General features: G+C 37.6%; 1 protein-coding gene across 2 annotated transcripts in view; it reads right to left on the reverse strand.

Annotated features, from left to right (window-relative positions):
• The window catches only part of camsap2b (calmodulin regulated spectrin-associated protein family, member 2b), a 64,815-nt gene that overhangs the window by 41,802 nt on the left and 5,089 nt on the right, over window positions 1-17,924 (reverse strand). For both annotated transcript variants that reach the window (XM_081375470.1, XM_081375469.1), the window contains exons 2-3: window positions 12,494-12,753; window positions 1,371-1,532 (exon numbers count right to left, since the gene is read on the reverse strand). In XM_081375470.1, the coding sequence (XP_081231596.1) occupies window positions 1,371-1,532; window positions 12,494-12,753 (422 nt within the window). The remainder of the gene's footprint in view (window positions 1-1,370; window positions 1,533-12,493; window positions 12,754-17,924) is intronic.

Raw genomic sequence — 17,924 nt, forward strand, 5'->3', positions numbered from 1 at the left:
CACACGAGAGAGAAGCGCTCTTCATTCGTCTCATTCCTCAATAGAATAGTAAAAATAATAAGCGTCATTGCACCTAATTTATTTTCACTGACTGCGAGATAGGCCATTGATGGTCTGTTATTTTTTGTTTGTTTGTTTGTTATCGCACTTGCTCCTCCGAGGAATAGGCTTCTGTTGCCCACCGACATCTACAGTATAAAATATAGGCTATTGTTGTTGTCTCTATTTTTAACTTTTGATTCTATTTTTATGTTCTAAAAGTTTGTTCTATTCTGTTTAAAATTTACTTTTACATATGTAATTTTTGCTTTTGTTAAATTTTACCAATTCTGTTGTAGCCTAATATAAAAAGGCATATTTAAAAAAAGTATTATTTTTTTTGTTCTAAAAGTTTGTTCTATTCTGTTTGTTTTTTGTTTTTTTTATATTCAATCAGTCTCATTCTTGTTGAAATAATGAAAAACATTTTTTACAAGACCTTGTGCTGTGTGTTTTTTTAATAAACAGATAGCCTACAAACAGAGATATATACTGTAATAGTTCACTGTTCCTACAAATAATAGTCTATATGTTTGTATAGTGTGTAGACTATGACTTGTGTATGATCGTTTGTTTAAATAACATTAACCAAATTTTCTTAATTTATTTAATGTAGCTCAAACAGTAGAGAGTTGGTGCTTGCAATGCAAAGTTCATGGGTTGCCAGAGAATGTGTCAAACAACTAGAGGAGAACCATTCTTTCCAGGGAAAGCAAGAACTGATAAGAATGTGAAAATGTGTACTTTGAAATGCAATGCAAGTTGCTTTGGATAAAAGCATCTGCCAAATGTAAATGTAAAATTATTACATATAATAATAAATATGCGCTTGTTTTGATTTTTCATGTTTGTTCTAGGCTTATTTGAAAAATTACCATAGTTGTATCATCCTTAGTGTTAACTGACATTAGCCCCACTTACGTTTCAAAATGCGGCAATTGTTGCTGTTTTGCAAAATGTCCCTTTGCCCCACCTTGAGGTAATTTCGCAAATGACTTTAAAATGCGACTGGTTTATTTTTGCCACCGCGGTGGTAATAGGCATTCTGGTTGACCACCAACTGTATGCTGATTTGACCTGCTGGTATTGAGTGGTGTTATATGTATCTGGCTAAAATTCTGGTCTAAGGTCCACAACACAAGAAGGTTCCATGACATAAGCCCTTTGCCTGTCTGCTCTAAGCATGGAAAATGTATCACAATGTAATGCTATTGTACAAATTTAAGACATTTTAGCTAATCTGAATTCAGCTAAAAAAAAAATCAGAAATTCACAAAAAATCACATGCAATCAATGTTTACATATTGATATGTGAGCTGCAGGGATCTCACCTTGTTGATCCATGTTGTCACTGCCTCTTCAGCATCATAAGGGAAGTCTTCCTCAGGAAGGAAAGGAGTAAACTTCTGTATGCAGGTCAGCACCCTCTCCACGCTGACCATTTCAACTGTGTACGCCATCATTAAAGTGTCAATCACTGCCAGATGAGAACTCTGAAATGACAAGAGGAAAAAAAAGAAAGCACAAAACATAAGCACTCTGTTTCTTTCTATAAATCCTCAACAAATGAACACAAATTTGTCTAAAAGTTATGTATTAGTTAAGTTAGATTGAGAAAGCCAATATATCAATAATGTGTTTTTTTACATATCTTAGCACAGGGGTTTTGAATGAATGAATGAATTTATATGAAGTTATAATGCATTTATATAGCGCTTTCAAATGTACTACTGTACACCCAAAACGCTTTACAATCATATCAGGGGATCTCTCCTCAACCACCACCAGTGTGCAGCATCCACTTGGATATTGGTTGAAACAAACCACTTGGTTTTCAATCAAATATGATCCTCGTGTGATTAAAAAAAAAAAAAAAAGCCTTTATCTTTTATAAACAACCAATGTATACACTGAAAAAAAATATTATTAATCTAATCATTTTTATTTTAATCACATTTTTATCCACATTTTAATATTAATTTTAATAAAATATATTATCTTTTATTTATTTATTTACAGTTTTTCTCTAGACTTTTCCAATGACCCCCTGTGGCGTGTCATTTCTTTGACTACTGTTAAACAAAACATGGTCATTTCCAGTCTGCTTAGTCAGTTTCTCACCTCTAGAGGGTGCTATTGAAATTGTGTTGATCAGAAATTGAGGAGTGACAACATTTAAAGAACCCCTGAAATGGATGACAAGTGCAGTTCACTTTTCAGCATTGGTGTATTTCCTTATTAAACATGAAGTTTGGGCGAGAAATACTGAAGGGCTAGTAGCCTTTAGTTTGTCACAGCAATGATTAACAATGATTTACAACTTGCTATTGCTAGTCAGAATATATGTTAAAGAATGCAAACCTACTATAAACAAATAATTATGTATTTTAAAAATGATTTGAGTAAATCTAGCAGGAGTCAAATGACTCAATGCCATTTAACTCTATAAACTGCATCTATAGAGCCTTAAATAGCTCTAAAAGTAAAGACAGGATTTATTTTGAGTACTTTCAGTCATTTGAAAGCATTTGAAAGTTTCGCCAAATTCCAAATCTTATATTCAGATAAATGAGATTCCATTAAATCCCCTGAAATTAGAAATACTGTGCAAAAAACAATTGGCACAATCAGAGTCCTGCCCTGAAATCAACTCAACCTTTTACCTTAACCCATTAACCCAAGACATTTTCCAGTATTTCTGGAAACAATATACCAATACTGTTCAGCATGATAAAAAAAAATTATATATATATATATATATATATATATATATATATATATATATATATATATATATATATATATATATATATATATATATATATATACACACACAAATTTGCTAATACTTGTTTAAATACACTAAAGCTACTTTAAGAGCTATGAATGGAAAAGAGAAAATGGAACAGCAACTTCTGGTCTCTGGGGCCCTCATGTTTTATATTAGTAAATGGGGTTAAAGGGTTACTTCAGGATTTAGCATTAAGCTTTGTATTAGTAGAAAACCTGTAGTATTTTCGAATTACCATGCTTTCCCCCCTCATATCCCCCTGAGAGGAGAGATTTGTGTATTTTTTGTCTGGAAAAAATCCTCCGATGACGCAAAAATCGTCATTTTGCGTCATCGGAGGATTTTCTGTCCAGAGGCTAAAGACTACAGCCAGTAGATGGCGTTGTTCCGCATGTTTTCAACCCGCCCATACAGGGTGGGATCTCACTCACAGAATGTACACAGTATCAGCCGTCTTTCTTTGGAAGCTAAGCTAGCATGCTCTTGTTCTGTGGAGAAAGCTGAATAATAGGAGAAAGCTGAGTAAGTAGGGGTTACCATCTTCCTTTTCCCGGACTTGTCCGGCGGGCGAGACTGTTAAAAATGTCCGGGATTCGGCTTTTGCGTTCTGCGGTCGCCATTCATTGTTTACATGCACACCTCTCGTTTCAATCTAACTGAATTAATTCCGGTCGGTGAATCTGACTGTAGTGTTTACATGAACGCTAAACAAGTGATCGGTTGATGTGCGTTTTAACATTGCTAAGAAAATTCCCGCTCCTCCGTGAGAGATGCGAGACCCGGCGCGTCTCAGTAATGAAGCCACCGGCCTCGCGCCGTTCTCCCGCGGCCGTCAGCCTCGTCCTGCTCGCCACAGTAAACATGATGAATGGCGACTGTAGAACGCAAAAGCCGAATCCCGGACATTTTGGGTCTCTAAATCCCTGGCAAACTCATCACTTACTTAGGCTAGCCTTGTTGTTTTCAACTGTGCTCTCTAACCGGTAGGCGTGGCCTCCTAAGGCAGCGAAGCAAGTGCATTCTGGGAGTTGTTGTCTTTCATCCACATAAGCCAAAAATACATTTTCTGGCTTTTCTCAGTCTAGAAAGCTCCAAATTCAAAAATTTCTCCACATTTCTTCTACTTAAATGACCTATTTTAAATACACATTCATCTCCCCAGAGGTGAAGTATCCCTTTAAGGAGAATACAATATGGAGTTCTGGTCTCTGGGCCTCTCATGTGGAAGTGGTGTCCTGGAGGAATGCCTGACCAAAACTCCATATTGTACTCTCCTTAACCCCATTTACCAATATAAAACTCTTAATTACTATAGCAGACCTATCTTCAGACAGTGCATTTACTGGACAAATCCCACGTGATTGTGCTTTGCCATTTGAAATTATGTTTTTTCTATTATGTGTTGTTTACTCAACCTTGATACAACATCATGCAAAGTGACAAAAAATACAAGTCAGGGTTCCCAGACCTTGATTAACTTCAAATTCAAGGACCTTTCAAGAACTTTCCAGGTCCAATACCCTCAAATTCAAGGACTTAATGTGGGAACACTTTTATTGTGTCCAACAACAAACATTGAGGTACCATCGTAGTAGTTCCATGTGCGCGTGAACGCATTGCAACGTACAACACAAAGTACCTCATGCAGGAAACACTCAACATAACGTGCATAACTGACATAAATAGCATAACTAATGTAAATCATAACTAAGCATAACTAACGTAAATCAAGCAAGCTAGTATGCATAGGCCACGAAGTGTTGGCGAAATAACACATTAGAGGCGGGAGGGAATAATATGGAATTTTTTCCCAGAAAAATTCTTGCACAATATAAATTCAAGTACTTTCAAGGACCTGTATCTATGTAGGTTTATTTTCAAAAACTTTCCAGGGCCTTGAACTATTTATTTTCTTTTTCAGATTCACAAACTTTTTTCAAAAGGATTTCAAGGACCCGTATGAACCCTGACAATTAAATGTGTAGGCTGTGTCTGGCATAAAATCTCTTTGACCAGCTTTAAAGAAAGTGTAACTTTCTGATTAAAATTATAAAAAGGACAAGTTACTTAACCAAACAAATTTTCAAGCAACTAAAATGAAGAAATAACAGTTAAATCCATGGGGATCAACAACCCTAGGCTTTTCACCATCCCTAAATAAAGGGAATCCCTTTCACCAAATTTTCACCATCCCTTAAAATGCAAACATGCCTTAAAAATTTATTTCAAAAGAAACGTGCTATCAAGGGTGTGCTCATATTTTGCCAGTAAGAGACAGTTTGCTTGATAAAAACTAATTCAATACGCAAATGTTGAGCTCTTCTAATGAATACTAAAAGATGAGAGAAGTGTTTTAAGTTTTAAGTTTCTTCTTATTTTAAGTCTGAGAAGCTTACCAAGCATTTATCGTAAGCATCCAAAAATCTCTCTGGATTCCACCCAAACACTCTGATTTGGTGTGGTCTGCCACACACAACTGACGCAGTCATGACAGGCCATGCAACGTGTGTATATGTTGAGATTCTGTATCTGCATGATTCAGATAATGATGTAGGAAACTCTCAAACAAAGATAAAAGTTTTAATTAACCCTAAAACCAAAACAAAAAATACACATTAAAATAAATTTGATTGTTAAATAATCAAAACACTGTGAGGGACAGACTTAACAGTCTTTACAATGGCAAAGCACAACTCACAACTTGGCTCGGGAGTTTTCGTCTACCACATTTCTTTTCTTCCAGAAAGACATTTGGTCAACTGAACAATGTATGTTGTTAAACAACAGTACAATCCATTGAACGCACTGTATTTCTATCCCTCATAGTCATATCGTCATATTCATTCCTGTCAAAACTCAATTGAGGTCTATGGACACTGGATTGCTTTCCTGGGGTAAATGTAACGTTACTTGACAGTTACATGCTGTTTTACAGACATCTTTCTGCAGTTCTACACTTATTGAGTGTTAACATTTATTACACGGTTCGTGTGTGCTCTGAGGTGGCTACAGATTAAAGCATGTTAGTAAAGTGATTTCTGAGAAATGCTATTGAAATTGGATCGGACCGAGCACCACAACACACTTTTAGCCAATCAGCATGAGGGGGCGTGTTATTTTTTGCCTGTAGCTCATCTAAACAGTGCTGTTTAGAGATACCAGAGGATTCTCAGGCCCTACCAGATTGAATCTGACAAGTTTGTCTGTACACTGCAGACTGTGTATCAAACACAGAGGACAAATCACTGAACATTTCTATAAATAAGCACTAAACATGGCTTGGTATGAATAAAACACTGAATTCAAACATCGGCACATTATTTAAACACAGTACGTATATTATTAAAGAGGTTTTCACATTTCTCTATTATATACTTTCAGCTGTTATTTTAAAAAACAATAATGTCCAGTCCTTGCACACTGAGTCCGAAATTTTCGCATGCGTTTTTTCGTATTCGTGATTCGGTGGCTCTGAAATGTCAAAACACCATTCAAAATGCTTGCTACGGATGTGAAAAACGCAGAAAATCGAACCTGATCCGAATTTTTTTATGACGGATGAAAGTTTTGGAGGAATTATGCAAGCGTGATTGTCATAACGTGAGGTCGTATTTATTTTTTAACGTGCGGAAGTTTCGGATACGAATTTCGGACTAAGTGTGCAAGGGCATTTATCACAGAAAAAAAGTGGAGCATTGTACGCTCTAGTATTACTAATGCTGTTTAACGCACATCCACTGGGTAATTAACAGTCTAAATGTGAAGTAGAAATTTAAAGAAGTGCTCATGAACCAGGTGCTGAAAATTGTCCTGGTACAGTGTGTAATATCAACAGGAAGTGCTTTCACATCATCAAAGGCTGAGAGCGGCAGGTCTGAAACTGATTCTGAGAGCTCAGGTATCTCACACTGACAAACATAATGTGTTGATGTGTGTGGTGCCATTTTCAGAGGGTTCATGCTTCGCTGTGCAAACATGCTTTTCTTCTCTCTTTCTCTCTCTGCATAAAGACCAGTTGTGTTTGTCCTCCCTCCTGCTAACAGAGTGACTGAAGGGTGGAGCACTGCCAACCAAAGAAGGTGAAGAGTAAAGTCTAGCAACTATTCTTCATGGAGTTTTTATCCTGTTCACATGACTTTCATCCTCACCTACAATAACACTACAACTATTAACATGCTCACACATAAACATACATTTAGCAGTTTACAGAAGATTCAATATGTAACCCATTCAAGACTGGATGGTACAATTTGCAAACAAATTGTAAGTGCATTACAAATTGCCACCATGGGTAAATTGAGGAAGAGGTTTAACGTCAAATTAGATAAATGTGACCCTGAACCACAAAAACAGTCACATGGGTAAAATTTTTTAAATTAAGATTTATAAATCATCTGAAAGCTGAATAAATAAGCTTTACATTGATGTATGGTTTGTTAGGATAGGACAATATTTGGCCGATGTACAACTATTTGAAAACCTGGAATCTGAGGGTGCAAAAAAATCGAAACATTGAGAAAATCGCCTGTAAAGTTGTCCATTTATGTTAGCGATTGTGCTGCATTCACTCACAAAAATATATTTTTTAATGTATTTATGGTAGGAAATGTACAAAATATCTATCGATAATTTTGACCCATACAATGTATTGTTGGAAATTGCCACAAATATACCCATGCGACTTATGACTGGTTTTGTGATCCAGGGTCACAAATGTGTTAACTGTGTTAGAAACAGTATACAATGGCCCCAAAAAGAATTTGGACATCACTTCACAAGTCAAATATGAAAGCATCAAAGATATGGCATCTTCAAAAATTATGCTAGAGATTTTCTCAGAACAAACTTTTTTGAACAACTTTGTAACTGGTCTCAAGGTCATTTTTAGCAATAGTCTAACATTTTGTTTGACAACCAGAAAGGGTCCAAGACTTTGCGTCTTAATTTTGGGCAATATATTTATTATTTCATATTTGAAACCTAACAAACTTTTTTTAAGAAATGTTTTGATTGAAATGTGTGCTTGTAGGAACCGGGAACACTTCCCATAAATCCTGATGTACTCGTTACATCATGAGAAGAATGGCATCTACGCTAATTTTAGTGTCTGTGTTTATCCCGAGGTTTTCCTGCAGCCTGCCGGATCCAGGCCGTATCCAGATCTGACGAAGGACCTTCGCCTGGACTGATGACAACGCAGTGCTGAAGTGCCAACTAGTCTCTCCCTATGGAGGATCCCTCTACCACTATACAGATAAGGCGTTGTCGGGAAAATTCGTTTCACGTTCCTACCCCAAAGCAACAAAATAAAATAAAATTCTTTATCAAAATTTATAAGGAAAGACAAGTACTTTTTTTAGGCTTGGCTTGTAGGGAATTCCAAACCTGCGTATTTTCAAACGCACATAACTATAGAACCCATTCTAAATGCGCATGTGAACGCCATCAGCGTTTCTCACAGGTTCGCGTTTAAAGTCTGTGTAGAGGGAATGGTGTCGTCTTAGCGGCCCCTAATTTAATAACAAACAATCGTTGCGACGGAAGAAAATCAATCAAAACTAACTTTAGATGGAAAATAACTTAACTCTGCTATAAAGCCAAAACAATCTCTGTTACGTTAAATTATACGCTTATCTCTGTAAAGCTGTTTTGAAACAATCTACATTGTTAAAAGCGCTATATAAATGAAGATGACTTGACATGACTTGTGCTAAATTCCTTTAAAGTAATTGCCACTTGGTTTGATAATTTGCTGTTAATGCAAAGACAAACATTTTTAATTGAGAATAAGTGTCCACGTACTTTTTAAGGCCACTGTATAGAGTGGGGTCCCAAAAGTCTAAAACCACTTTGAAAATATAATATTTTTTAATATTTAATATTTAAATGGGGGGATTAAAACAAAGGAACATCATGACGTTTGATGAAAAAACATTCTGCACATTTTCTAGGTGAAATATCAAACAATTAAAGGGATAGTTCGCTCAAAAATTAAACTGCTGTCATCATTTACTCGCCCTCAAGTTGTCCTAAGCCTGTATGAGTTGCTGGTCCCCACTGACTTCCATAGTATGAAAAAAAAAAAAACTGACATTCTTCAAAATATCTTCTTTTGTGTTCAACAGAAGAAAGAAACTCGTAAAGGTTTAGAACAACTTTATGTGGCCCACAACTAATGTGACTGCACCTTAAAGGGATAGTTCACCCAAAAGTGAAAAATCAAAAATCAAATATTTTTTTTCCCATACTATGGAAGTCAATGGGGCCCATCAACTGTTTGGTAACCCGCATTCTTCAAAAATCTTCTTTTGTGTTCAGCAGAAAAAATCAATTTATACAGGTTTAGAACAAGTTGAGGGTGAGGAAATGATGAGTTTTAATTTTTAATGTTTTTAATTTTTTTCTCCTATTGTGACGTATATCCGAGTGAAAAAATGTAGATCGGAACTTGATTTTGTCCATGGGGAATTCATTGGATGCAAAATGATGAATCAAATAGAAAAGAATGCAAAAGACCTTTCAGACCTTTAGTCTCCACTGTACATATACAGTTTAAACCATTACCTTCTGTGTTTAACCTGCCACATTGTCGAGTGAGAGCATATGTGCAGTCAACACTTTTGCTCCCAAATATGCTGATTAAAGGGAATATCATCAATGCAGTTTCACAGCAGTGCAGACCTCTCCTCCCCAATTGAGTCAAACACACCTCGACACACTGCCGCAGTGCTAATCGCCATGCCAACAGGCAAACCCACCCATGTGCACATATTACAGTGAACTCCTACAGAGACAGGAGAATGACCTGTGTTTGTAGACATGGTAAGGTGTATCTGTGTATCAGTGGGAGAGATTTGCACACTGTGAGACAAAACGAAGGTCAGATAAGACATGCACTTCTCACATGTGCACATCTTATCTGAACAACCCTACCAATCATAAACACACACGCTGTGGCTGATGCAAAGACAAATTTGATTGCATGTGGAGATGTGTTTTCATTTTGAAGCTTATTGTACGTAGGGAGACTGCAAGATTGTGGATGTGTCGGTGTTCGCGACTTAATGTGCCTGTAGTGTCTGGGTTAAAACAGATGGACTAGACTGGGTGCAGTGCTCTTGGAGAGGTAAATGCACCTAAATTGAATACTGAAAGGAAACTGACTGTTACTGCAGAGAGAGTGAGGGAGAGAAAGGGAATACTGCATTGCAGACATCAGCAGTTCCTAATATGGCAGTGTCCAGTTCTCCTCCTCATCCACCCTACACTTTACACCTTACAACACCCTTAAATCAAGTGCACACTGCAGCCTACATAGCGACCAAAAGCAGCACAGTATGCATTACCAGTCCACTACCAGCAGATTCATGTTATCACTGCCTTACTTATGATAGTAACAGCAAGGAAAACCTGAAGAAAATAATGCACTCCAAAATAATTTCCACATATTAAGCTTGTTCTATGAAACTCACAATGAAGGCATTACGACAGACTGATGAAAGCTTTAGTCGGTAGTAAGGATGCACTGATATTAAAATGTTGGTCAATACCAATAAGCAATTATTATGGCCAATTCTTAGCTGATATTACAATTATTTACTATTTAATCAAAATAATTAATAATAAAAAATACAAAAAAAAACTACAACTCCCTGTTCACTTGTCGCCTGTCAATGATGTAACATCCGTGTTATCCCTGGTTTCCGCTCGTACTGCCATTGTAACCATGACGCCAGACGTGGACAACTGTGTAGTGCGTAACGGCTAGCGGCACGCTGTTGTTCTCTCGTTCAAACATTATGGACCATGACAAACAGACTTTGGGACAAAAGGAGAAATAAAACGAGGATCAATATCGGCATTTTCGAGCATTTGCTTTATTAGACAGGTGAGCAAATGTACATAAAACGAATCAATGTTATATAGCTAAACGTGATGAAATGTTAGAATATGATCAGTATGTTATTCTCATGTTGATCTAGCGTACTGCTAGTCTCATACAGCCAACAAACTAACACATAGAATAACATTATAACTTTCAATACACTCTCATGCAGTTTAGTGTGATAGTGTGTAGACCAAGTGAAATAGCACTGCATTACCTCACAATTTTTATTTGTTACAAAAACTGAAAAGTTTGAATATTAATTCAACACTTGCGAGTAACTTTAGTTTGGTAGAATGAAATGTCCTCATTCCTTTATATCCGCGGGATTCGCGTGTGGCGCTGATATCTGTCTCTCATTAGCAATTGTGCCCTGCTTCATACCACAGTCATGTTAAAAAAACATCAATGTATTCACTCATCCATAAACATTATTTCCCATAAACATTATTAGATCCATCCGTCGGCATGGCGACAATTTCCATGATTCCGCTTCACTGCGTCATCAATCTACGCCTTTGTTATTGTAAGAGGTTAGCGACTCCTAGCGGCGAAAAAAATTACATATTGTAGCTTTAAAATGTATAGTATGAAAAACAGATATTCATGTTGATATTTGCAAAAGATTACATTTAACACTTTTAGCTTCAGTTGGTACTAGGGATGCACTGATATTAAAATTCTGATTGATACCTTTAGGCCGATAGTAGTTAGCCCGTTAAGGTTATTGTTGCTCGTTACCACGGCAACCACTTGCATGTTCAGGTTTGAACCCGCTTCACGTGTATGAAAAGTATCTGTACACGTGACAGCCAGCAAAATCGCAAGGAAAGCCTGACGTGTACTGACAACTATACATTATTCAAGCGTATTCTCTTCGTTAGGATGTTGATACAGCTACTGTTCCAAGTGTCAAATAAGCTTCATTCATGCCGTTTCTCCTTTAATTTGATATAAAAATTTCATACTGTATTGTCCCTTATAACTGGCTGTATAATAAGCCTATAAGCAAGCTTAAAGGGTTAGTTCAAAAATTTTAATTATCCCATAATTTACTCACCCTCAAGCCATTAAGTTATATTAAAAAAATATCCTGGCTCTTCCAATCTTTACAATGGGAGTGAATGGTAACAGATTTTGAAGCCCAAAAAAGCACATCCATCCATCATAAAAGTAATCCATAAAGACTCCAAGGGGTTATAAAGTCTTCTGAAGTGAAGCAATGCGTTTTTGTAAAAAGAATATCCATATTTATAACTTTATAAACTATAAAAACAGTAACGACCGCATGCGAGTCGAGTGGAAAAGTAAGTAAATTATAGGATCATTTTCATTTTTGGGTGAACTAACCCTTTAATTGTGATATACTAGATTGACTAGTTTTGTGCAGGCTGTCAAAATACTACCTCACCTTGCTCATCTTCCGAGTGGACATTTCTCTAAACCCGCCAACACAGAGAAAACCAACGCATGCAAAATCTGAGGTAAAATTACATGATTTTGTTTTCCGCTACAGATATACACTTTTCAAAATAACATATTAATTTTAAAATGTAACATTAACATAACGGTAATTTAAACATAGTATTTGTAAAAATATAAAGCAAAAGATTAATTGTGTAAAAAAAAAAGACTAGTATTTCCAAGTCGACAAGCAGCAGCATTATCGTTTAATCCACTAATCGAATAGTCTCGCACATCTGAAACCCTTACACTCTCAATCTGAAATGTCAGTTCTGCAACAGAAATAAATAAAGGTGTAGTGCTAAATCACTTGCCATCTGTATGGGGGTCTTGCAGAGGTCTCTCTCAGTCACGAGTCTCTCCTGGTCAGTGACGTAGAGGCCTTTCTGAGCGAGGGCCTGGATGATGGCGTTATGACCCAGCAGAGGTTTAGCGGCGTCACTCCTGAGGATCAGACTCCCCGCGCGGCAATACAACTCCGCGGACAGCAGCAGAGACACAACCGGTGGCTTCACATGCTCCTGATCATACTGGTCCCGGTAAAACGGATCGTCCAACTCCACGGGTACACAGTCTAAAGAGAGAAAGAGAGAGACTGTGATTCATTACACAACCAAAAGTGTCCAAGAATTCGGAGGGTAATGAGAAAAAGTGATTACTTCAGCTAGTCATGTGAGGTGGGTAAAACAAATTTGTCAAAAACCAGTTCTATTCAACTCTTCAGGTGGAAAAAAAAAAGAACTTAATGTGCCTTTAAATCTGATTCAGGATCAATGCTTGGTCGGACAGACTGATGTGAGGTCAATGAGTGGAATCTGAAAAGAAAGACACACTGTTTTCAGACTAATCCCATTATGGCTCTCATTTAATCTGATTTACTGAAGCTCTTCAGAATAGCACCATAGATCCAAACACACACAAACAGACATGTACAGGCATGCATGAATCCAGTCACACACACACAGACTGCAATCACTGGGCTGACACAATTACACACACACACATGTAAACGCCCAGGTACAGGCCAGTAAAAACTGAGTCACGAGCACTTGCCCACACACACACACACACACACACACACACAAAAAAAACAGTTGTGTGATGCACGTAAACAGAAATTATCAGCATCAGGATGAAAACATCTGCAAACAGACTGACAATTCGGCTCTGTTTCTGACGCTTAAGTGCGACTGCAAATAGCTGTGTCTAGAAGGCCAAGGAAATTCCTGGCATCCCATAATGCTTCAGCGTGAGTCAGACTACAGGCAATGCAGATTCCTGCTCTTCCCGGGTCATTTCCTTTCAGTATTTCTTGTGTGAGCGTGTTCTTTTTCTTTTTCAGCAGCAGGAAATGTGTCTTAAAGGTGCAGTACAGTTCCTGATTAAAAATAAACATTACAAATAACAAAATGATGGGGAAAAAAACTTTTAAGATTAAAATAAATAGAGAGATAGATCAATAAAAATGTCTATTAATCAGCTAAGTCTGTGTGCTTGTTGATTTTCTTTTTCGGCATCAGGAAAAGTATCTTAAAGGAGCAGTACAGTTTCTGTTACTGTGCGTTCACACCGCCGGCGGCGAGAGCGTCAAAGTGGCCGGAAGCCATTCATTTTCAATGAGAGCCGGCGGCGAGCTCCGGCGAGGGCGGCGCGGCGCGTCTTGGACGGCGAGAGCGGCGAGAAGAGTTGAAATCAAGTCAACTTTATGGTAATAAGCTATGACGCGGTTCGGCGGCAACGGCGGCAACCAGTCGGAATGTAGAAGTCCTCCGCCTGAGGGAATACGAGAGAACACAATTCTGTAAACTTTGGTTCCCACCACATTAGTTCCTAAGCAAAATGGAGGAAAAATTTATAATTTCTGTTGCGGGTTTCCCGTTATTGTACGACTTGTCATCCATGGTGTTGTCAGTTTGATTAGAAAAAGCTGCGCAACACTATTTATAGGCAACATTTTCGCGCTAGAACTTCTTTGAACTAAAAACGCTTGTTTTTTAAGCAGGAATGCAATTCATTTGCTCAAAATAATAATGATTTTGACCAATTGCAGCAACGGTTTTTGCGGCCCCTTTAAATAAAGTTTTTTATAAAATCACGCATTCTAATCTACGTCAGAGCGTCAGAGCGTCCCCGAATCTTTCTACGGCGTCGGTGACAGGGCGGCGAGAGCGAATTTTGCCGCTCTCGCCGGCGGCGGTGTGAACGTACAGTTAGATTATCTAAAACATGCATTATTGTATTTGTTTTTAATGCCTGATACAGACTGTGTGATTTCAGCAATCTTGTAAATCTACAGGATTACCTATAATCCTACAAATCAGACTGTACGACGTGGATCTAATAAACTTGGGTACGCCATGTATGTAGATTGTAAGATGATGACACCTTTTGAATCATAGGCTACAACGCAAGTTAGTATGGAAGAGTAAAATGTCATCCGCATGTGCCAGTGGTAAACAAATAGAGCAAGATGAATCACACTTTGGCAAAAAAGAGGAGGAAGAGGAGTAAGCGAAAGGGAGAATATGGATGCGGTCATGGCTGGGAAAAAGAGGCTAACTTAGCATGCCTATTTTGTAAACAGAGCTTGAGGTAAGTAGTTTTATGTTTTAGCACCATTTCACGTTGATCAATACACCATTTCATGCTGCATTTTTATTGGGTAGTCAGTAGATTTAGGTCGTAGCAGCAAACACACTGTGAGATGATCATGCTGAATTTCTGACAGTCTAAAAATTATCACAGGCTATCTTTGGTCGCAAGACCGTGTCAACGACCGTCTTTGAACCTCTCTCACTGTACGACGTAGGACCACCGTTCAGGAGCCACATCCAGAGAAAATGCCACTATTGGTCATCTTTTGTCCGAGTGGGACATCCCAAAATCGTACAATGTGTACCGGGCATTCGTGATTTTTACAGGTTTCTTAAGTGTGAATTCCCTAAACAGCTGTACTACGTTTGAACTGTATCTTAAAGGTGGTATCAGTGATTTCAGGCCCAAAAATATTTTTATCACATTCATCTAATCTTTCCTAACGATCCGCTAGCTGCCCGCCCCATAAGCATGCCGTCAAAAAAAACGTGTCTCTGTAGGCAGCCTAGGCTCTGAGATCTGCACACAAAAACAAATGGTTTAGCCAAACACTCAAAACCAAAACAAATAGTGTTCCAACCAATCACCGACAGGGGGAGGGTGTTGTGAGGTTTTGTGCTCGTGCACGGCTGCACGCGAAGTCAGAACTGAAGAAAAAGCTGGCTCAAAACCTCACAACACTCCCCCTGTCGGTGATTGGTTGGAACACTATTTGTTTTGATTTTGAGTGTTTGGCTAAACCATTTGTTTTTGTGAGCAGATCTCAGAGCCTAGGCTGCCTACAGAGACGCGTTTTTTTGACGGCATGCTTATGGGGCGGGCAGCTAGCGGATCGTTAGGAAAGATTAGATGAATGTGATAAAAATATTTTTGGGCCTGAAATCACTGATACCACCTTTAAGCACCTGCTATCCAGCTTAACCAGGCACTAAAAGCACTGTAAAAGCATATAGCGTATGCAAATAACTGATTCAAAAAAGTCTAGTATAATTGGGATAGCTTTGATTTCACCGGTCTCTAATTGGACAAGTTTCTTATGGGGCGTTTACATAAGATGCATTTTAAAAAATATAAAAATTAAATAAAAAATTTAATCTTTCACACTAATGATCTATTTAGTTGTTGAATGACTAGCTGACCATCATTATCCATCCCTTATTTCCTTCATTAGCATTAACTGCAGGGAACAGTCATTGTGTTTCCAATATTTACAGAGGCATCCGAAAACTCTTAAAATCATTCCCCCTAACCTTTATGAAAAGCTGCTGCGTCAATGGAAACCCTTTCCCTGCCAGTCTTCGCTAGTTCAGAGCCAAAAACATAAAACACACACACACTACTTCTTTAAAGCTCACAGTTTTTCCTGGACATGCTCATAAAGAGCTGCCTGATTATGGAAAGGTTTTTCCCCAGCGTTTCATCCCAACTCGGACAGAGGCAGGAAGCGGCTCTCGAAGGCATGACAAACACAGGGAGGAAGTGAGGGGTCAGAGAGAGAAAAGCCTGAGGCAGCAAGTCACCACGACCCACAAAAGCCTTTCAAACGTCCAACTCTGCTTTTGTTTAAATGTTACTGTAAGAAAACATAACTCTTAAGGTCAATTCAAAAGGTTTTTACTTCAGATAATATACTACATTCTGTAGGATTTTAAAGTAAATTCTGTCATGATTTACTAAAAGCATTATAAAATAATCATAAAAATGCTCCCTAATACTTGTGTATTATAGTATAAGTTAACTCTATGTTTTCATGTATAAAAGAGACCAAAATTAAAGTAATAATTCACTGATAATCTTCCCCTCCAGTTGTTCTCAACTAGTTTAAACTGAAGAACTGGTTCAACTTGTAAATTAATCATTAGACCAATTTCTTGAACAGGGTCGAATAATAATTTATTAAACATATCTGATTCAAAACAACACTTTACAAATCAGGCAATGCCCTTTCTCGTATAAACTCTCCTGAACACTGAAAGGAGAGCTGGGCATACATTTATTATACTAAAAAATTAAATGAAAGAAAAAAAAAACAGACCAAATATTCAAAAGTGTCGACTTTTGTGGACGAAAATAAGTCATTCAGGGCTTGGTGAGTTAATGATGACAACATTTTGTTAATATTTCTAGTGGCAGACTCGCCAGTTGCGATATATACATTTCTCATAACATAGGAAAACATTTCAGTCACATAATCAGTCTCATTTAAAAAGCTGCCGACACTATCATCTTAAGAAGCACATTCAGCACTATTTATTTCTCATATGTAACATGGACATTGAATAGAGTGCGTTAAGGGAGAATAACAGTGCACACAGTCACATGTGAGCATCACACACTCCCATCACCCCTCAGGCTTCAGTGATGTAACAGGAACGAATGCTCTCTGTCGTGGTATGTGCAGTATGCCACAGATGTAAGGCTGGGGGTAAAGACAGCATGAACAACGCAGCCGTGAAGGCCTACAGGCACTCAAAACATCTGTTTGTGACCTTGTTTATTTTTCATTTCTGAGCAAAGTATCTGAATGAACAGACATCCACCAGACTCTCTTTTCAATCTAAGGATGCTTTGCAATGGTGGGGCTCATTTTCCTGTGTTTGTTTCTCATGCAGATCAGCAGTTTCATTCTGCTGTGAAGAGCAGAGACTGATGGGGAGATGTTATCACCCTTACAAAAACAGTACCATGGTACTCTAACTCTTGGTATTTACATGGCACTGTATATACCAAAATAGGATTATCAAGGTAAATACATGTTATTTTCACATCCCTCCCTTGTGAAAACTAGTACACTTTAGCATTCTTAAAAAAAAAGGTGAACTTTTTTTGAATTCCTATTAGATGCAATTAGTGCTTTTTTGACCCACTTAAGAAGGACATTTCTGTATGTAATTTTATAATTACTTCTATTGTCCTTGAAATATGGTTACTGTCGAATGTACTGACAAGAATTCCCGGCAACTAAAATATACTTTGTCATTTCTATTGAAACGTGTTTAAATATATTTGTAATTACACATTTGAAATGATGAATTTGCAATTTAGTACATTTAAAGTATATTAAATTCAAATGTAATACTGAGTTAAAATCAGTACTACTACTACTACAGTTAAACTACTACAGTTAAAATGATAATAAAGTGCATGTGC

The sequence above is a fragment of the Scardinius erythrophthalmus genome (genome assembly GCF_964197995.2).
Source record: "Scardinius erythrophthalmus genome assembly, chromosome: 9".
Classification (NCBI taxonomy): Eukaryota; Metazoa; Chordata; class Actinopteri; order Cypriniformes; family Leuciscidae; genus Scardinius; species Scardinius erythrophthalmus.